Consider the following 22,850-nt stretch of genomic DNA (forward strand, 5'->3'; position numbering starts at 1 on the left):
TAAGCATTGATAAGGTCAGTATTTGAATAAAGCTGATTTCAAAAAAACCTCCCCTGACCTTTTATTAACTTCTTTTGATTTTTTTTTTCCCTGCACAAGGAAAGAGAAACGTGAGAATAAATCTAACAAGTTTTACAGAACATGTGGCCCTCTGGGTTGCACTTATTTAAAATCTGCTTCTCTTTTTACCATCAAAAATATTGCGTTTTTTTAGAAGAACCCTCCTATAATACATCACTTTCAATTTAATCACAGACTATTAATGGCTTCATAAGACTGGCCTCCGTAGTGGCAGCAAGCAGAAATGACTCAACCACTCGATATGTACTCTGGTGCAAGATGTTTTTACCATATGTGAACAGATAATATTACTGCCAGGTACTTCATTAGGCAGATCAGCCAATATGTATACAACTACATTTACAGTCAATTTAGACAGCCAGGTATAAACCCTCTGTGAAACATTACCACAACAAGTATGAAGTATGAACTTCATTTAGTCATTCATTAGATGAAATTATGCACTTATATTTGTATAGCAACTGTCAATCAGTCTATGATTACTTTTTTTTTTTCCAGCCTGGCCTTTTTCCAGTTTTTTGCACTCATGGCACTTGAGTATGAGCAGCACTTAATCCCTTTTCACTCAGCTTTTAATACTTCCAATTTTCCTAGAGTGTACCTGCATGATCAACTTTGATAGAAGAAAAATGAGACCAAAAACAAAAATGGCAGCAACAATGAAACATAATGAAATACTAACTCCTTTATTTTTACACAGGTCAGACACAGAAACAGAAAATGTAAATGCAATACACTGGTTAAAAAACGAGAAGCATCGCTATCCACCGGAGATCCACTGTTTTGTCAACTTCTTCACAGTGATGGTTTGAGTTTTCCAATTATTTTGAAATTATATTAAGGCCTATTACAACATTAAAGGGAAGTCCCAGGAATTTTTATATACATGTTGATCACTAGATACACTTATAAACTATTGAAATTTAGAACAAAACACAAAAAAAATGAATGAAATGATGTAATATTTGTAATTATAAGATTTAGAGCAATAAGTATTACTATATGTGTATGCAGGTGCATATTTGTATGTCTGTGTGTATCTAAATTTTGCCCTGTGAGTATAAAATCAGATGAATGCAGCAGGCAATGAGTAATACAGTGAAAATCACATTGTGATCTCGCACATCATCACAAAGTAACTTGTGGAATGCCTTTGCAATCAGATTGTCGCCATAATAAGTGTGAAGGTTGAATGTCCACATAGCAAAGGATCCACTTCTAAACTGACACTGTACTTATGAATCTGCAAAATGGCAGCATTTCAGTATTTTCACATCTCAGTAGACACACGTCATTAAAGCAACAAGACTGCAACTGTCCATTTACTGATATAACTATGAGTACTTGAGAGCTTGACTGAAGTTTATCTTGACACTATAATATTGATGCACCTCAACCTCAACATAGGAAAATATAAAGTTGATACAGAAAAAAGTACATTCTGTCCAATAGGATTTAGATTACATTCATATCTGTATTATTTTCAAAATGAAACTTGTGTAAAGAGGTGTGATGTGGTACCATTTTACTGCCCGTGACATTGCCTCTAGACTGAAGAAAATGATCATTTTCACAGAAAAGAATAAATGTTAAGAAGAACGAGAGGACACTCAGTGCTGGGTTTGGATGAAGGAGTGTGCTGGTTCAAAAAATGATGAGCTGAGTCCGAACCTTCACTGTGTGGGATGTTTGTGTAAAGGCTTTCCACATCAAGTGTAACCAAATGGTTATGTAGTCACTGATAATTCTGGTACACATCACTCTCATTTTGTTCTCATGAGGAAGATTATCCCTGCCCAAAACCTCTTTAAGGAAGTTCTGATTCTGTTATTTTATTTCATTGACCTATGTATCGAGCATGTATCCTACTGAGAGTTTTATTAGATGTGCACAGGACTGTTTTTGCTTTATTTTTAGCCATGCTAGCAGCATGGCACTAGGGACAGCAATACAAGTCTGCAGGGTGGTCTGTCCAGACTGAAATCAACAACTATTGGATGGATTGCCATGGTATTTTGTGCAGACATTCATGGCCCCACAGGATGAATCATACTGATTTAGGTGATCCCTTGACTTTTCTTCTAGCACCACCATGAGGCTGACATCTCTGGGTTTGAATGAAATACAGTTTTATCAAACTGTCAAATAACATATTTTGATTTTTTTTTTAATTGAAAAAATGTAAACACAGTCTCTCTAGGATATGGGGGAAAAAAAACAATATTTCCAGCACACATTAATGAATAGTTACTTTTAATGTCATAAATTTAACAAAAATAATAATAAAAATGCTAAATAATAAAAACATCATTGTGGCATGTGAAAAAGTTTGGGCACCCTACATAGTCAGTACTTAGTAACACCCCCTTTTTGCAGACATCACAGCTTGCAAACACTTTTTGTTGCCAGCTAAGTCTTTCAATCCCTGTATTTGGGATTTTCTCCCATTCTTCCTTGCAAAAGGCTTCTGGTTCTCTAATATTCTGCGGCCTTCTTGCATGCACAGCTCTTTTAAGATCTACCCACAGATTTTCAATTATGTTTAACTCTGGGATACGGAGGCCCTGAGAGGCAAGTGGGGGAAAAAAAAATTCTGGACGCAGATTGGATATCTGAAATGGTTTGATTCTATTGATATCCAGTGGGATAGAGATCATAGGGCTTTCATCATTTTCATAACAACACCAGTTCCAAAATTTGGGGCAATTTTATTTAAACATACTCTCTTTTAAAAAGTGCAATGAGATTGATGATGAGACAATATTTTCATTGGACTGAATCTTTGAACTCTTGCTTCCGACTTGACATTAAACAGACTTTGGTTTAATTATGTAATATCTTGTCTACAAGAGATTTCATACAGTGAAATTAATCAGGTTGTGTAAATGTCTGATTATGTCCTCCAAAAATATAGATACAACTCTGACACAGTACTGAAAAGTTGGAATCTTGTCATGTCCTCATTTGATCAGGTTCAGGTACTACTCCAATCAGCAATAATCTTATATCAAGAGCCCTATTTTAACTTCATCAGTCCACAGCACTTATTTCCAAAACACATCAGGCTTCTGTAGATGTTCTGTTGCATACTCTTGATGTTGGATGTTAGGATGAAGATGCAGATGAGGTTTTCTGCTACTGACTCTTCCATGAAGGTCTTGTTTGTGTAAACACCGCTGCACAGTGGAATGGTGCAGTACAGGTATTCATGGTTCCCAGTTGTTGTGTCCCACCGACATTTCCTCTAGCGCCACCATGATGTTCACAGTTGTGGTTTTGAATGAAATATCTCAATATTGGATTGCTTTCCATTTCTTACCTCAATCCGACCCTACTACTAGGTGTACTTTCAGGGAAACGGCTCCTGTGGCCAGGTGAGCTCTGCACAGTGGGATGCCGATGAGCAAATTTAACAGTTGCTAAGAACTAGCATTCATTAGGAGAATGAATCAAGGTCGGACCTGGACTAGTGCAACATTGTAAATTGTATTTGGCCAGTGGACCTCCTTCAGGACCTTCCTCCTGTGTTTATGTTCTTGCTCCAAGACCAGTGACCAGTGAGTGAAGTGAATATTCTCATGTGGCTTGTGGTGCAGCATTTTGGCTCACTTGGATTTTTCTCTGTGTGAAAATTGAACCAAGGGGTAAATGCCTGCTGGTTTGCCTGCTCTTTTTTGTCAGCAAAAATAAAGAGAAATTTTGGTAAAATTCTTACTTTTTTAAACTACATTTTAGTCTCACCTTTTTTTGTCAACAATATTACATGTTGATATAGTCACAGTTAGTATTTAATGATGTCAGTGCCATGTCGTCATCCTCTCGTCTTAGTCATGGAAAAAAAGGTTGTTGACGAACATATTTAGTCTTAGTTTTTGTTAACGAATTAACACTATATTTGATCGTAAAATAATCATTTCAGTCATGATTTAAGCAAATATGCCAAAATATGCTGGTATCAGCTTCTCAAATGTGATGATGTAATGTTTTTCTTGTCATTCATTATACCCTGGGATCCTCGGGCATGGGGCCTTCTGTCTGTTCCTGACTCTCGGCTGAAGACTAAGGGGGACAGAGTTTTTGAAATAAGAGCCCCGAGGCTCTGGAACACCCTGCCCGAGGAAATAAGGCAGGCTGAGTCAGTTGCTTCTTCAAAAAGTATTTTTATCACACCGCCTTCCCTGATTTCACCTGATTCTAGTTTTTTATTCTGTTTTATGGGTGTTATTATCTTAATTGTTATGTTGCTCTTTTAGTACTTTTATTCTGTTATTTCTGTGTTTTCATTTTGTGACGCACTTTGTAATTTATTTAATTTACTTTTATTCAATTTTAGCAATAACTCTCATGTTATTGCTGTGTTTTTGTTTTTATGTGAAGCACTTAGTAACTTTTAATTAATATAACTAAAGATATTATTATTAGTAGTAGTAGTAGTATTATAGTATACTGATAATCTTTGGGTTTTTCACTATTTTCTGACATTATACAGACAAAAGGGTTAACCGACGACCTAAAATAATCCACAGATTAATCAATGATGAAAATAAAGGTTAGTTGCAGGTGCGCTTTGGTTTATAACCAAATATCAAATACCTACAAAACTAATGCCATACCTATCATCCTCAACTGTGCTTTGTGTTTAATTCTAATTAGCACTTTTTAGCATGCTTTTAACAAGCTGATGGTGAACATGATAAACATTATACCTGATAAACATCATCACGTTAGCATTGTCAGTGCCTCTAAATACAGCCTCACAGCACTGCTAGCATGGCTGTTTTCTCTGACGGCGTCTACACAGCCTGCATGGTAAAAGCAGCACATCAGTGTTGTGGGCTAATATGTGTGCTTTATGGATAGCTGTGTTAAATAATAGGGGTGTATCAGTTCCATCAGACAGATATGAGTCAGATGAAAACACTTTCTGTGTGGCTTTCTAACACTAATGGCTTTTACATTAAAGGGGACCTATTATGCTTCTACTTATTTTCAGTCATATATATAATGTTAAAAGTGGCTGACGTGTCAAATAATGAGGTAAACGTATGAAGTAATCCCTGGGAGCAAAAAGCACCAGCTTCAGTCTGCTCTGAACACTCAGTTTCCAGTGTTTTTTTTCTACTTTCAGCCCAAGCCGACATTGGCTTGTGACAGATTTCTATATATGGTCATCTGCTCCACGCACAGCATGCAACCGCTCCGCTAACATTATGGCATTTTTCCATTGTTTTCCTGTTAGAGGTGTACTGGTCATCTGCAGTTCTTCATCAAACGTCATCATCACTGTGGCTGTTTCTGCTTGTACTATTCCTCCCTGCATTATTTCTAACTGATCCACTGAAGAAACAGCTCCAAATATGTCCATGTGTTGTTATGTTGACCGCTAACGAAACTCTAATTCGGGGAGGAACACGTTTCACTTCCTGTAAATTCTTCATGATAAAAGTCTCCCATTATTTAGTCATTTAAAGGCTTTTGAAGCAGGAAAACAGGAAATGTTGGGTTTTCATCAGCTGTAACTTAACACAACTCTTATACATGCTACCCCTCAGCAACTTCCAGATAACTGGCCAATCAGAACAGAGTGGGCTCATCGGGAGGGGGCCTTAAAGAGACAGGAGCTAAGACTGCCTGTCAGAACTGAACTGAGGGGCTGCATAAAGGGCCAGTATAAGATCAATAAGGAGTTTTTTTTAACTGTGAATCATGCAAAGCTACTCCAGTGTAGTCCAAAAATAAAAATTTATAGCTGAAAATGAGCATAATAGGTCCTCTTTAACAAACACATTTAAACTAAAGCTCGCCTCTACATTTTACAATGCCTGCAACCCTGCAGCTGTAGATTAATACATGCAAGATCTCCATCAGTCACAAGCTAAGCTGCTTGTTTTGACACACAAGCACCTAATTAAGTTCATATAAATGATGTTGATGCGTAACTCCTTATTTGAAGGTTAATTTACTGAAAAGGCTTCACTGACTTATAATGTTACATTTTATTCTGGTGTTGCTGATGCAGCTGTAAGAACAGTATTCAGTCAAAATGGTGAATCTGCTGGCATCAGTGAATTTTCTCTCTTCTGCCTCCCTGTCTTTCCTTCATTTCTCTCTCTCTCTCATTTCCTCTCCACGTTAGTCTTAACACTCCTTATCTGTTTTAGATCCAGAGCCCTGCCACTTCAGTTTAATGTCTGTAACCTTTGATAATCTGTGTAAAGCTGTATAACCCTTGCTCAACCACCTGTGTGCGTGTGTTTGTGTGCATCTGCACGCACATTTGGCCACTTGAAATCCAAAATGTTACATTGGGGCACTAGTGCTTCATCAGACAATGAAGCTGTTATCTTAGTTTTCCTTTCCGACTGGCTGTGGGAGTCCTGACAGTCCTCAGCTCCCATAGCTCCCATCCATCAACTTGTCCACTGCATCTCACACACACACACACACACACACACACTCGTACAACACAGTCTGTTCTGAGGACAAACTTCAGTGGTGTTTCAGACACCGAGATCTCCATGGTAACTTTTTCTTTGATGTAAGTGTTCCATGTTCCCAGAGCCCCAGCAGTTTCTAGAGCCGTGTGCACACACGTGTTTTTGTGTGTGTGCCTGAGGATATGGCAAAGCTTTCAGACAGCCGCGCAGGGAAAGAAAACACCAGGAACCGTCAGGGAAATAAAGCCACAGAGTGAGGCAGTTAGATGGAGCGATGGAAAGTAGTCACAGGAAAGCTGGAGTGATTAGAGAAAACATTGAATCGTCTCACTGCAGTTTCCACGACTGTGTAATAAAGATGACTTTAGAATGAAATCAAGTCCTACATTGTAAGCAGAAATGTGTTTTGGGTAATAAAGGCACCAGGTTTTGACAAAAAAGAAGAATGTTTGGTTCTGCTGCATCAATTGTGAGCCCGACAATGTTATAGGAGTATGAATCAGTGGAGTACTCTGCATGAGATGGTTCTCTGTGTTAAATGTTTGTCACTGTTGTAATAGGTTCATTTAAGTCATGTTAACATATTTTAAAATGATTTTATCTTCAAAAAATGGCAAACTTCACATGAGAGCACAAAAAGTAAGGAAATTTGTGTTTGGTAGATTATTTCTTTGTTGTAACAATGCGTCTTGGCAATAAATCTTATACCGTTGGAAAGCCTGTTTATTTCCCTTTTAAATGGTGCCACATTTGTAAGGAACATGCATTTGTGGGATGTGCAACAGAACTGAGTATGTGGGTTGTGCCCATGAAAAATATGCCAAATCTTCTCTGCCAATACCAAACGGCTTATTCTGCCATTGAATCTTGTTTGGTGTTTGGTCGATTGGATGATTGAAGTTTGAAGAAACAAGACATATTGGCAATTTAAGAATTTATACATTTAACAAACAGGAGCCTCAGTAGCATGTGGAAGAACCATACTACTTATCTTTTAATTGATACAATATTACATGACACAAGACATAAGCCCCTTTTTTCATGGTGGGAATGTTGCGCCGTTATTCCGCCTCACTGTTCTGTATAAAATGTACAAACAGGGAATGCGGGGCATTGTTGTTCCAACGCGCAGAGCGGATGTAATGACATACGTCAAGTCGACGGATTCTATTCATTTTCTATGGAGAGCTGGAGATTCAGCCATGCAGTGCATGATGGATACAGCGCGGCAAGTTTGACAGACCATTCGTCGTATCTGTATTTGCATAAACATGACTCAACCTCAACTTTATGCAAATGAGTCCGTCCAGCACAACACACCTGGCTCACAAAACTCAGATCAAACTGTCAAACAGGCAGTACTGATCAAATATGAATCAAAATTCTGTTACTGCATTGCCTAATTCTCACCTCCAAATGTTTTCAGAAACATATTTTTGTGTATTGTTTAGCTGTAATATGAGAGAGTTTTTGACCAGGCCTCCATTTTTTCCTGCTTGATAACAGACAAGCCAAAACCAATCAACGCCCAACTCGCAGCACGTCTATCGAATTGACTGCAGTGTTTCCGTGGTAAACTACAGCATTACTTTTTAGTAAAAAGCAGTCATGGAGAAAACAGCACTGGCCACCAGCTGGAGTATTTACTGGTCTGGTGCGTGCAGAGTCGTCCTCACCAGAGGTGGCTTGCGCGCTGCATAAGAAGAACCAAACGTCTTTTTCTACCCCATCTAAGGTCCGCGCCCTTTCTGCCCTGAAACAATTCTCACATCTCCTCACATGAATCCACCATTGTACGCGTCAACATGTTGTATATGATGCACAGCAACTTTGCTTGCATTTGAAGACTGATAATGTGCACAGCTAGGGAAAGCACCTCAACACTCAACTCAGTTATTGTTTGAAAGCAATGTTGCTGCCTAATGCGTGTGTTATACATCACACTAGACGCCGACACTGTTGTGTTACACGTCACGCCTCTGATTCCTGAACGCCGGCATGCTATCTAAAATCACACACTGGGGCACAATTATGCCGTCTCTGTTTGGTTCAGTGTAAAAAAAGCAAAGCTGGCAATGGCAAAACAGTTTGATATTGCTGCAGTATTGTTACAACCTGTGGGAGGTTACAAGTTAAATTCTTAAAGTATAAAATATACTGTCAGTTATGGTGGTGTTTGTCGAGTGTATGAGGCAAGCATGTACTGTATGTATGAAGGTGTAAAAGCTACGGCAAAGAAAGAAAAAAGACCATAAGGATAGGGCTGGAAAGTAAAAAGATTAAAGAAATGAGCAGTAACAGTAATACAATATACAGTATAAAATGGTCTAATGAAAGACAGGAGCACACATTTAATTTCTAAAAACCAGAGTTGGGAGTCACGGTGGCCTTGTGACCACGTAACCACAACAAATCCGGCCGGGGAGCTTTGTTGCATGTCATCCCACATTCTCTCTATCTCCCCTAATTTCCTGTCTTCAGCCTCTTGACTGTAAATTATCAAATAAAGGCAGAAATGCCAAAGAAATATGTAAAAGAAAAGAACATACAGTAACACTAAGGTCATCTAACTTGTTAGCAAGTATGAAGAGTTTAGTTTTATGTACACCTTACATATTTAAAACATGCATTAAATCTCAGACTTATTCTCCACGTCTCAGAGTTGGTTTCTTGTTTTTATATGCTTTGATGGGGGTCACATTGTCCAGATACTTTTGGGGTGGGGGTATAAGGCAAAGATTTTGGGGGGTCTCAGGTGCAAAAATACTATAAAAACTAATCTAGAAGAACGAAAAGCAGCTACTGTCGCAATAAAGACTTTAAACTGGAAGCAGAATCGGTTAATAGTACAATAAAGTGACAACATTAAATTTCATAAAAAGCAGAATGAATCAACAACGGAAACGTGACCACTCCTCTCATTCTACCAGATGAACCAGATGACGTCTTTAAGTGAAAATAAAGACAAATCTATCAGTCCTATAACTTCTCTCAGCAGTTTACTTGCTCGTAATCAGCTCTGAACTTAAGCTCACGCCGGTGCATTTTTCTACTGTAAAAACAACATTAAAGCAGAAAGTTATTCTGTCTCTCAAGCAGCCTCCATACTGTGTTCAACCTTGCTTTAGCATTGTGCAGCCAGGTAGCAAATGTCATTAGTTCAGTTATCCTCTCCTCTCACCCATCAGAGATTTGTTGGCTGTTCACACAAGTGAACAACCGAGTTCAGCTCAGCCTGTTGTGTGTGAAGAAGCACACTAATTGGTTTGTCGAGTGGGATTTTCTTTTTAATTTGCATCTGAATAATATAATACAATATAAAACAAATATAAAATAATATAAAACTATTCTACTTTCCAACTGATTCTTTTCTATTGCTTAAGTCTGTTCAGATTTCCTAATGATAACAATAACGACGGGTTTAATTAGGATCATTTAAAAAAACAAAACATTCTCATCATATTTTTCTGGAGAATTATTTAGCTTCCTTTGGGGGAACATTTTCTGGCCTTAAGTAAAAAAAAAAGAGTCCATGTGGGAAATAATGGAGTGCAACATACATTTCTTGTTAATATCCTCATTCATTCTTTTTTTGTCTTTTGCTCTTTTGTTTCATATTTAATTTCTTTTCTCAGTATTTTCCTTTCACCCTCGGTTTTATAAGCCTTCTGAAGATACTTGTCAAACACAGTCCTGTGTCTCTTACACACATTGACACAGGACGTTTCTCAGATGTCTCAATATCTTCCCAGCATGTCATGGGACTGCGCTTCTCTCTACCTTCCTCCCTCCCTGCAATGCTTTAATTACTTTGTCCCTCGTTTCCCTCATCCCTTTCTCCTTCACTCCATCGCCCAGAGCTGCTCCTCATTCCTTTTAATTAATCCACACAGATTTAGACACCTTCACCCTGCTGTGAATGCATACACACACAACACACACACACATTCGCACACTTGACAATTCCCCGTAGACAATAACAACTTTAAGTGATCTTGCTTCACTTTGAAAGTTTTTCTCTAGAGATGTAGTGGAAAACCCAGGTCTTATTGTTTGATATTGTGTATAGTCTATTGATGTTTGTGTGTTTGTGTGTGTGTGTGTGTGTGTGTGTGTGTGCGTGCAGGGCTCCAATGGAAACATGCAGCTCATGGAAACCGAGTTCTCCAAAACTCTAGGACAGATGGTGACACTTCATTTGCATCACCAGAAGAGCATCCCTGCATTCCTCTCTGCCGTGACCCTCGACCTCTTCAGTCGACAAACTACCATCTAAAGTTATTTGACTCCATCTCATACGCGGGGCTGTACAATTCAAGACGGGATTGGGGTTTTTTTTTTTTCCTCTTTTTCTTGCTTTTTTATCTGCCACTTGTTGTCTCTCTTTTAAGATATTCATAAAATGTGTCAGTATTTCTCAACAACAACTGAACAGTACAGTCAGCGCTGTGTTGCGGAGGATGAACACCTTGTTCTTATGAAACGTTTCCATCTTACTTTCACATTCACAAAGCTAAGAAAGCAACACGGTCTCCCTGCTTGTATGTGAAATATTTCAACAATGATAGTGTGGAAAAATACAAATGAGGCTGTCGTGAAAATGGTACCCAAAAGCCACTGGTATTTGAATTTGGAGTTGTTTTTTTTTCACAGCAAAAGGTTGAAACACCCTTCCCACCACATTGTTACTACACAATGTGCCTGGAAAAAGAAGAGGCGATTTGTTTGGTTTCTGAATCTGCAACAGACGTGTTTTTTTTTATGTGGTCTTTACCAAGGCAGAGTCTTTGTTGACTCTTTTATCCTCCCTTTCAGGGTCCTTGTTCACAACTAGTCTCATTCAATCCAAAAATGGAGTTAAAGAAATCCCTCTGAATACAAGACCACCTGCTTTTCTTATTTGTGTCTTAAAAGAATGAAGTTAGTTTTCATTAGATTTTATTTTGTAATGCAATTGGTATGATTTTAATTGTTTTGGGCTTCTTTTTTTTTGTAGTTTTGATTTATTTTTTTTTATAAATGTGCTTGAATTGAAGATAAAGACGAAAACTCAAGTTTCCTGCTCTCGTCTCTCTCTCTGGTGCTTTTCGTCGGAAGCAGCGAGAAGGGAGGAGGTGAAACATTTTAGAGGGGAAAATAAAGCGATAAGAGGTCACTTTGCTTCCCTCTAACCACATTCGAAATTCAAACTCGTGTTTGAACATGGAGGGAAAAAAAAATTAAATATTTGATCTGCGAAGATTCAAAATTCACAGTGTATAAGCACAAAAGGCCGTGCTGTGCACTCAAACGGGGAGCGCTGGTAAAATGCACTGTCACCTCAATCTATTGCTTGCCCTGTTTGTTGCCCTCGGTAAAACACTCTATTGTTCTTCTTTTCTTTAACGCGAAATGGAGAAAACTAGAGAGCTGTGCTGAATATGAATCATGAAACCAAAACCATCTAAGAAGTAATGAAAATTTTGGATATTATAGATGGAAAAATTATGGATAAAGGTAAGAGTATACATTTATTACTGTCAAGTTTACAACAATACATAAGTTTAGGATTAGGCTACGTGGCCTGTGTTCTAATAAATTTGAACAAAATACATGTTTGTTTTCAGCTGTTTGAACTTTTATCGTGGCTCAAAGCAGCGATTGAACTGACAAAGCACACACATGGAAAACACCAGGGATGCTTTGAACATTTTCAGAAACTGAAAATCCATTATGCTTACTGTTGTGACCTTTATAACACAGAAATAAGTATCTGGATGTTAATTTGATTTTGATGAACTGTAAATTCTTTTATAACTAGTTAATGATTGGGCTTGTGTGTGTGTGTGTGTTTGCTTGAGACAAGCGAAGGGAAATGTCTAGGCAGCAATAAAGAGAAATGACAGAAATAAACATGGGGGGTGAAGAGGAAGCACATGGGAGCAATGCAATAAAACAAAAGGAAGTGAACTGAGAATGAAGCCACTTATCACAGCAACAATATAAGAACTCCAGCTGGTGCAGCCATATGTCTCATGAGAAAACACATTCTCCTGCTCAGTACATGCCACATAGTGTCCTTGTTGTTTTTTTTTTTTTTCGTTTTTCGCACACACTCATTCATTTTTACAACACAGCACATCTTCTGGACACGCCACAGCTCTCACCTAGAGGTCATATTTTAGAATTTTTCATTTAAGCTGTGAAGTGCATTGGCAGCATGTGATGTGCTTGAAGCTTTATCGCCACTGCCGCCATCCCATAAAATGACTGTACCTCCTTACTGTTTTAAATTTACAGATGAAACGGCAATCAATAAACTATATGTGTGACTGTTGAAAAATTGACTTGACTTCAAAGAATATTCATTTTGCAGCAACATTTGACTGTAGTAACTCACCTACTGTATCTCCGACCTCGGCAAGATGATATCCAGAGGCTGGTGAGAAACTAGAAGATCGGGACACTTTAGCCTTTTTAACTCTGGCTCAGGTTTATACTCATTCTGACTTTTTGCTTGTAAAATTTAATGAGTTATCTTTAAAATGAGACCAGGGTTATGAACAGTAACCTTTTTTTTATTTTAGCCACATTATTTTTGGCCTTGTGCACAAAAATGGGGGTGCCTGCTCTGAGGTTAAATACATTGGTGTTGGGTGACTCTGGGTGCAGTGTTATCAGTTCTAACAGCATTGGTAGGTTCTCCAAAGGCTATTAGTCCTGAGTGAGCAGCCAAGCTAAGTGTAATTTAAAAACCTCTGTGGAACAGCGTCTTTGTGAAAGTGCAGCATCACTTGGCCGACAGATACAGGGGGGGCTGTACCCATGGGCCTCATCAGCCTCAGGCCATACTGAGACTGACATTAGCACTGCATTAAATAATGCAACCACCGCTCTCTTTCATTTAAATAAAGTCCTCTGTTCACACCGGGGGGGTGCTTGGCTCAACTTTCATCCCAATGCCACCTGGCAAGGCGTTACAGTGGACAATCATATAAGCGCAAATTCACATTCTTGGTAGATTACAAAATAATCTACCATACACATATGCTACATATCAAAGGACTTCAAGTCAATATGTGATATGTAGCACAACAAGCTAGCAAAGCTCTGTAAACAGAATCACATGTCTGCTGTAAAAGGAACTTCTCTCCTGAGACTGAAAATCTTATCGCTATTATGGATCTTTGGAGCCATTTCTAAACAAACTATGGTAACCACTGACTTCAGGGTTACGGCAACCAAGCGGCAACCTCGAGGGTTGAAAAATGAAGCCAATGAGGAAATGCCAAAAACTGCAGTTCCTCGAATGGCCACTTGAGGTTGGCTCCAAAAGCGAGTCAATCCCAATAGACCCCCATGTTAAAATGCCCAACTTTACAGCAGAGATAAACATGTTTACAGCCTGGATGGTCTCTATAGCTAATTTCCCCTTTCATGACAACTGTATGGTTGGTGAATTTTTTTATAACTTACCTGTTTAAATTTTATTAAGCCGTAAAGTTATGCACAATTAAGGATGTAGCTACTAGCGGCTAGCCGCTAAGTGGTTTGTTTCAGCAACCAGGCTTCATTCGGCTTGCCTCAGCTCCACCTCTTTGCCCATTTGGAATTAGCCAGGAGATAGACAGAGTCAGGCGCTGCCAAGATGGTAACGGCTGGAGCCGCCCGCTTTGAGCTTCAAAACCTCTATTCAGAAACCAATGGGTGACGTCACAGTGGCTGCATCCATATTTTTTAGAGTCTATGGAAGGAACATGTTACCCAGTGCAATGGTGTGATGTGTTTTTAATAGTTTTTGGACAACAACACACACAATACTTGTTAGTTGATCAATTCATTGTTGGTTTGGCTCTGCACATGAGATTTGTTGACGACAAAAATATAGAAAAATTGCCAGCCAAATCCTTTAAGTGTTTTTGAAGTCAGGTACAGGTGGAATAGGACCAGACCTAATATTCATTCGAAGGAGACACTTACACATGCATAGCTGTATTCAAAATATGTGCACACGTCTGCTAAAAAGCAGTTGGTTTTAATTTTCATAATTTCAGTTTCATGTGCATGTTGCGGTTTTTGACATTCGGCCAATGTTTGCTTGGAATCCATAAATATGTGTACAGATGATATGAAAGACAACAACAAATAAAGCAACATCGCGGTGCTCCTCTTGATGTACTTCTGTGGCTGTAATGTTGTGCTGTTTGAGTTCTACCTTAAGAGGAAAAAAAAGAAAGACCATCTCCGTTCAGCTTTCATCGGCCGTATTTCCATTTCTGTCTCTCACTACCTGTTAAACCTTTCTTTTCTTCCTACCTCTCATCCTTTCTGCTCTTCCCGCTTCTTTCCACTCTTTTATTCATTCCTTTATCTTTATTTCATCAGCCCATCATCCCTCAGTCGAAAACAGTTAGTACACCCCCTGATATCTCATTAACTATAAATGAGGTGGTAGACTGAAGTTGAAAACGCCGAGGCTGAGCTCTATAACTCAGCAGCATACATCAGATTTCACACACACACAAATCAAAAACACACACCAGCCCTCATTAAGCAGTAAACAATCAACTTTGAAAGGTCTATTTTTTTTAAAAAAATTCAGCGAAAATCATTTCATGGCAGCACTAAATCTTTAAAAGCAATTCTCATGCACACGTCTAATTTATTAAAATAGAGGAGTGACATTTCAACTTCATCTTCCAGCTTTTTTTTTTTTTTTTAACCCCAGAAAATATTATGTGAGACCTGCTGGGAAGAGACATCCCCTCTGCAGAGAGTCTCAGCTGGAGACCAGAGACGCTTATGGGATGGAGAGAGAGAAAGGACCTGTCACATCTTTCTTTCATCTCTCATCCCTCTCGTCATCCTCAGCCCTACCTTCCTCACTAAACTCTCCATCTGCCAGTTTTCACTCACACAGGAAGCTCTGTATCGTTTTCTCTGAAGTGAGTCTTTCTCCCATCTCTTCCTCCAGTCTCCCGCTCTCTCCTCCTCTAAAGTCCCAACAGAGAGAGACAGAGCAGCTGTCACGCTTTAGTTCAGATATGAGGTTTTCTTTTTCTTTTTTTTCTCCTCGGGTTCCCCTTATAGTACAAGTAGCATGATACTGTACTCACAGAGGAAGGTGTGTGTGTGAGAGAGAGAGAGAGAGTGTGAAAAACTGTGAGAGTACATACGGTGATGTGTGGTGAGAGAGCAGTGAAACTCTTCTATGTAGGCGTGTTTCCATCCAACTGTTTTTATTCACATTTTCAATTTGCACATTAAAAAAACCTGAGTGGAAATGGAGAAAAAATCCTGAAAATTGCAAAAAAAAAAAGCTTTTTATGCTTGGCTGAGGTGGAAAAATTTGTGTAAAATAGCAGCAGACAAAAACAACAACAGATCTGTGCAGAGCGATGATGAGACGCTGCTCAAATTAATACATGAAACAAACACCATTTGAGGTTTACACTCTTTTAATTACTTTTGACTATTCATCTTGTTGCCACTTTTTCACCTGCAGTGGTTCCATGGCCTCCGATAGCATCACCTGCTGTTTACCTTGATGAAGCAACTCCAAATATTCACATAACGGCAGTGAGTTTTCCTTTGCAGACTTTCTAGAAATGTTGTTTAATTTGGATGGAAACCTAGCTGTAGTATGAGCTTTATTTGCATTTTCCTTTTTTTTGCATTAAGTCCAACACTGAGCTGAGCTTGCTCTGAGAATCAAATCTGAAAGATTGTTCAGATTTATAACCCCCTGGATCTTGTGAAGGGGGACCCAAAAAACAAACTCATTATAAATTTTTCAATTGCACCTTTCTAATCCCCTTCAAAGTACTCTCCCTGAGATGTGATACACTTTTCTCCCGTTCCTGGAAACATTTCCTGTAGTCATCTTTTGTCACCGTGTCCAGAGACTCCAGTGATTCTTCCTGGATTTCTTCCACGGTTGGTGAATCTTTCAGTCCCAGTTTTAGTTTCACCAAGCTGTAGGCAAACGCTACCGAGCTGCAAATCCAATTACTACACCCTACTCCCATGCTGTGGATGGCTTCCAGGAATTTTTGGGTTCCCCCTTGTATTTTCATGTATTTTTAGCCATAATTTCTAATGGTAATTATGACATTATGTCCACCAAGTTATTTGCATACATCTCCAAATGCACAAGGCACCAAGCACTCAGAGGTTTTAAACAAGCCCCCGGTAAGTCAAAGGATGGTAAAATTATTAGTTAAACTGTCTTTCGTAAGCATTCATCACCAACCAACTTTCTGGTTAAGCTCTGACACACTGTTCTTGCCATAGATGTGTGTTTTCTTGTTCAGTGAAAGATTTGTAGTGACATTTCAGTTGTGTTCACTTTTGGTTTTTCCTCCTAATGAAGTAGTTTTAATAATTAGACCAAATTGAACTTTTGGGTTGTTTACAACCTGTCTGATTGTCTGACTGCTCGTGTTTTTTCCCATCAGCCGAAATCCCAGTTCCCATAGTTACAATCCAGGTTGTGATAAACCAAAATGATCCACTTAATTCAAGTGTTAAAGGACCCAAATTTTTACTTTTTTTATTTTCCCTATCAACTATGCTTCATGTTTACTTTTGTTGACCCATTTTCCAAACCAAACCTTTTTAAATAGCTGTCAGCACTGATTTTCTATACCTTCCAGTTTTCCTTTGTGTCCCAACGTTCCTCAGTTTGCGATACGGTCTACTTACAAAGACATAAAACATTGAGATTTGTCCATTACACTGAACACTTTTTGCCTTTATTTGCCATCTGCATCTGTAAAGCAGGGACTGCCACATTCTGTGGCGGTGAAAAAGCATTACTCTGACAAGCTGTATGTTGGCAAAAAAAACAAATCGAAATCAAATGCATGAACTACCGTAAGTTGCTGTTCAGTGGTCGACTCTGAAATGTCAGATGTTGGTGTGTTTGAAAGCACCAGCAGGGATACATTTCAAAACACTTTCAGCTCCCTGCTGTATTACCTCATGACAAACATAACTTTGATAAAAACTAAAGCTAAGGCACTCCTCATTGTGATGGATTACCTGACTCAACATTTCATGTTTCCGCAAGTTGAGTTTCATACTTTCCTGGTGTGAAGTCTTATCAGAGGCTCGCTGGAAGGTGGGAAATCAATCTAAAAACTTGAAGTATACATTGGAAAATGCTCAGCAGCAGTATAATGTAGTCGGTTTGAAATTCACTCAGTGCATCAGCGTCTGATGAACCTGCAAGATAAAATATAAAAGCGGCAATGTGTAGAAAATGAAAGCAACACAGACTGAAGTTTTTATTGGAATTATCTTATTTTCCTATTAATAAAATATACTTATCAGAATAATATGAAAACCTGCAAAAGCCCTGGTATGTCCTTAAAAGATTCACTTTTAGTAAAATGTGGCTTCATTTTAAATTTTGGTTATTTTCAGACATTATCAGGGGCTACCTCATGGTCATCTTCTGGCAAAACAATTATCCAAGGCTAATGGTGCAATAATGCACTCAGAATTGGTGCCAGACTAAGAGAACTAATTTGGAAGGAGTTGTAACAGGGCAAAGTTTGTACCTTTGATGATGGACCTCCACAGAGCAGCTTCATTAACAGATCTCTCTCCATTCATTATAACATTTTGGAGCTATTGCAGTGCTTAACGTCTGGCAAGTGTAATTCTCAATAGCCACCACCTCTAATCCTCACCCCCATACAGTATATATATGGCTGTTCAGAAGGCCAGTGGAAATGTGCAGGCAGGCAGGTCTCCAGGCAAACTCCAATATGGCTGCCAGGGCAGGAGAGTGACAGTTTGGCTAATTAGAGCACTTTTAATTTGCACTGCCTTGATCTCTCGTCTTAGCCTCCTTCAATCTAGGAGCGAGTGTGCGTGCACAGGAATGCATGTTGGCATGTGTTTGTGCATTTTGAGCTAGTTCAGTGTCACCTTGTGTGGTAATTAAGAAAGGTGAGATAGTTTGAGGAAGGCTAAACGGCAAAATACCTGTCATTTAGCCTTCCTCAAACTTTGCCTGTCCTCTATGCCTCTTTCTCTGCTTATTCTTTTGTTTTTTTCAGCATTTCAGCATTTCCTATGTGGCACACATCCCATCTCTTGTTTTTGTGCATTATGCGCCAAAGTTTCACCACACATACACACTCTTTGCACTGTCCTAATGAAGGGAGCAGAGTTTCAGGGTCAACAATCTCCAGTACTCTAGCGCTAATTGCTCACTCGGTATCCTTGTTTTGAAACTAAATGCAATTAATGATGTTTTCAAAGAGGATTTAAACTGGATACGTTCCTGCTAGGATTTCAGATTTTTATCTCCTGGAGGGTTTGCCTCATAAGATATTTAAAGAGGAGCAGGTTAGATACGTTCACCCAGTCAAAGAGTAGATAACGGGTGTAACCGTTGACCTAATAACTCATAAGTCATGTTGTTCGCCTCTGAGCCAGCCTCGACCTTTCCACAGTGTTCTCTCACTTAGACCGTGCATTATTAATGCTGCTTGGCCTATCGTTGGTGTGCGTCTGTGTGTTGCAGTGTGAAGTATAGGGCCCTCCCTTTAGAGGGATGATTTTAATATGTGTTAATACAGTGGTGAGAATGTTTCCCATTATTACTCTTATCATCATGCCCTATCAAGCCGCCTCCTTCCACAGACTGGCCCACATTAGGCCGTGATCTTTGAGAGAGACAGCGAGTCTAATTCCCATTTTTAAAAGAGGGTTATTTCACAAAGACGACCCCTGGGGCTCGGAGAGAAATCAAAACTCTGAAAATGAGCAAAGAATCCTGTCTTTCTGTCCTCTTTTTATCTTCCTTAGCCCCTTATTCCTAATTCCGTTTCCTGCTCTTTTCTGTATTTTTTTTTTTTCTTCTTTCTGTCCTCATATCTCCTACCCTCCATCCCTGCCGTAGGCGTCACTGTAAATGCCATGTGGAGAATAGAGGATGGGGGTTATTGTTTGTGCCTGGGGAGGCCTCTTTTTGTACTCGAGCAGGCGTCAGCGTGGACAGTGATAGAGTGATGGGAGGGTGTGTGTGGGGGGGGGGGGGGGATGAGCAGCACACACGCATTAAAAAAGACAGATATTGTGGTCACTGCGGCTCCGTTTGTGACGTGTGCCTGACAACTACTTGTTCCAAACTCTGACGCCGGGGCAAGCTGGAGGCTTCTTCTCGGCTGTGCGTCAGACTACTTTGATAAGACCACGTTTAGAAAGGGCAGCTCTCAACCACAGCGCTTCATAACTAGACTTAATGTAGGTTCTCTTCCACTGTGAGCAGCAGTAATACCAGAAGTTGTTTGGCTGCCCTTTTCAACTGCCCCACCGGGTACACCACTGAAATCTTTCATTCTGCTGGCCGGGAATGCTCTTTAATAAGTTGCCCTGCGTCATGACTGCGTTATGTGCATTTGAGTAAATATCACGTGTAGTTTTAAAAGTTCAGCAACGGAATCGGATCTCGAAAAAGTTTTAAATTAAACTATTGTAATGCCTCGGTATAAAAAAAAAAGCAGTGTCTCTCCCTATTCTACTACACAAGGACTTCTGTCAGTCTATGTGAGTTTTAGAGTGAGCGAGAGATCTGAGGCGTCACAAAAGGAGAAAAATGAGTTTGGGAAGACAGATGATGTAACCATGCAGACATACCAAACTCACCTGCCCTGGGTTAAAATCACACAGGACAGATAGGAGATGGAGGGATAATGAAAAGACCCTGTTAGGACATGTTCTCTTTGCTCCGTATTGATAGAAGCTGCCCACCATCAGGCCTCTAAGCCATTTGTATTGCAGCAGTTTAAAGATAAGGTGTAATGAACCTTCTGTGTTGTACCGAAGTTGCAATTTTCAGTCCGTCAGCTCAGGGAGGGATAGTATTGGGCTCTTGCCCATGAATCACACAGACAGCATGAATCTAAATCACCCTTTAAATTCATGCTGGCAGTGTAATTCATGTGCAAGAGCCCAATACTTCACCTGGAAAGATAAGCCCCTGGTCCAGGCTCCTTGTATGTCTGTGTCATTCCCTGCATGCACACTTGACTGTGCTGTGGGATGTGAATAAGAGTGGTAGTGGATGATCTCTACCCCCAAAACTGTATTATAAAATCAAAATTGGAGATCATGAAGTAATGAAAATCATGCTTTTAGATCAGTTGAAGAATTACAGGACACGCTCCACCACTGGTTGAGAAAATGTTCTTGAATGACATGTCTGTGTTTTACAGCTACCCTGTGGCGGTTGTGACGACTAGTAATGCTTTGGAGCAGTGTTTTAAGTTTTCATTGTGAATGCGCACAAGGAAGCACATGTGCACCAATGTATGAGAACACACCACAAGTTGAAATATTAAAAGAGCGGAGCCAAAGAACACATTAGCTCGAGGGTGGGAGCGGGGGGTTCGTTGGTTGCCTGGCAACCTTACCTTGACAACCATGACCCCTTGCAGCTTGTCTTTATGCTAAGCTAAGTTAATCGCCTCCTGACTAACACCTTACTTAGCCCCGGTTTGTGCCTCTCAGGTGTTAGCATATATTCGGGACACCATCAGTTTCTCTAAAAGGTAATTAACGGGCGATGTTTGGAAAAACCCAGAAGATTGTTTAAAAAACATTTACCCCAGTTCTGACAGTATCCTCACAGACTACTCTAACCATCTGGATGAAAAATATTCCATCTGCTGCATAATAAAAATTTATTTCAACCCATTTCCCAATTTGTGTTTCTTGTTTGGGTAGCTAGCAGTTTACCGCCTTTATTTTGATTTAGAAATGTGCAACTTGGGAAACAAGTTAAAATCTTCATTCAGTGGACGGAATATTTTTTCATCCAGATGGTTCGAGGAGTCTTTGAGGATTCTGAAAGTACCTTCATACTTTAGAGATGCTCACCTCTGTGACCTGAATAAATAAGAGGTACAAAGTGCAGCAGCTAGCCCCCTAATGAACCCACACACATCTTACAGTCATCAGAAAAGGTCATGACTATTTTCCCAAAAGTCAAACTATTCCCTTAACCACTTTACTGTCTAAAATGTAAAAAAAAAAAAAAAGTTCCATAAAAGTTTACCTGCAACTGCAATATTTTATTGCTATATCCCATTATTATTGAGATATTACCAGACAATAGCAATATTTTATTACTATATCCCATTATTATTGAGGTATTACCAGACAATAGCAATGTTTTATGACCTCATCTCATAATCTTGAATGTAAAATCAAGTCCTCAAAGTAACTAGTAATTATAGCCATGCTATACGCCTCCCTTTAATATAAATTAAACTGAATCAGCAGAGGCTCAGATATATATGACTTTGGATCCTACTTTTCCCACAATGCAACTGGATTTTGTCTTCTCATTAGACTTCACCTGTGTGAAACACTCATGTTTTTCCTCCAGAGCCCCAGTTTGTGACCCAGGCTTTGAGTTCACATGATATACCCAGGTGATGTCACTCGAGTTCTTTTCTCAGACGTGACAAAGCTCCTCCTGAGCTGCAGAAGACTTTCACAGACTGTTTTCACAGGCTGAGTAGATCTACTCATGACCTATTACTTCATCTTGATGTGTAAAATCAACAGAGTTCCACTTTAAGTATAGCACTGGTGTACATGTACTTACCCTCCATTAGGTGTGACATAACCAGCCATATTTTAAGTAGTGTTCAGTGTATTTTTTGAGACCGATTTAAGATTTTCATCCTTCTTTTGTAACCACAGCATCAGACAGTGTTATAATATGTGCATGAAAAGTGAAAGCTGCTGCCTTGTGTTGCATTGCAAATGTTCCTCAGAGTAATGCACTTACCTGCTTCATGCACAGTAAAGCTTCTCATTAAAAGCCTTTGAATGAAAGTAGATGGTCTAACTATGTAGAAAATGGCTGTGTTGGTGGGGGTTGGGGGGGGGGGGGACAGTTTAGAACCCTTTTTGTGAGTAAAGGTAGCCTAGATTTCCAGATTGTGCTGATGTGTAACCTGCTGACAGTTCAACCTCCAACCACGTCAGACCTTTTTGTTTGGTGCAAAACATCCTGAAATTGCTGGAGAAGTAGGTTACATCAGCAACAAAGATCCTCTCTAATTTTCCTAAATCTGTCAAACTTATTTTACATGCAGCATTTTTCTTGCCACGTTAAGTACCAAATTTCAAAATGTGTTTTGACTTGCTCGGTGCAGAGATACACGGTCTCAAGACACTCCTCATTAGATGGTTCACTTGGTCCATTCACTTTCTGCTGTCAAATTAATATTCAGCAAAGTAAGCATCCTAATTCATTTCACCAAGGACACACTCCGAATAGGGCCTTTCATCCACAGTGCCGATCCAACATGGCATCACTTCTTT

At 39.4% G+C, this 22,850-nt stretch overlaps 1 protein-coding gene across 1 annotated transcript in view; it reads left to right on the plus strand.

Annotated features, from left to right (window-relative positions):
• mad1l1 (mitotic arrest deficient 1 like 1) overlaps positions 1-12,844 on the plus strand; it is a 63,406-nt gene extending 50,562 nt beyond the window's left edge. The window contains exon 18 of the mRNA XM_067585240.1: positions 10,645-12,844. Within this exon, the coding sequence (XP_067441341.1) occupies positions 10,645-10,794 (150 nt within the window). The 3' untranslated portion in view covers positions 10,795-12,844. The remainder of the gene's footprint in view (positions 1-10,644) is intronic.
• The last annotated feature ends 10,006 nt before the right edge of the window (positions 12,845-22,850 follow it).

Source organism: Thunnus thynnus, chromosome 3, assembly GCF_963924715.1.
Source record: "Thunnus thynnus chromosome 3, fThuThy2.1, whole genome shotgun sequence".
NCBI lineage: Eukaryota > Metazoa > Chordata > Actinopteri > Scombriformes > Scombridae > Thunnus > Thunnus thynnus.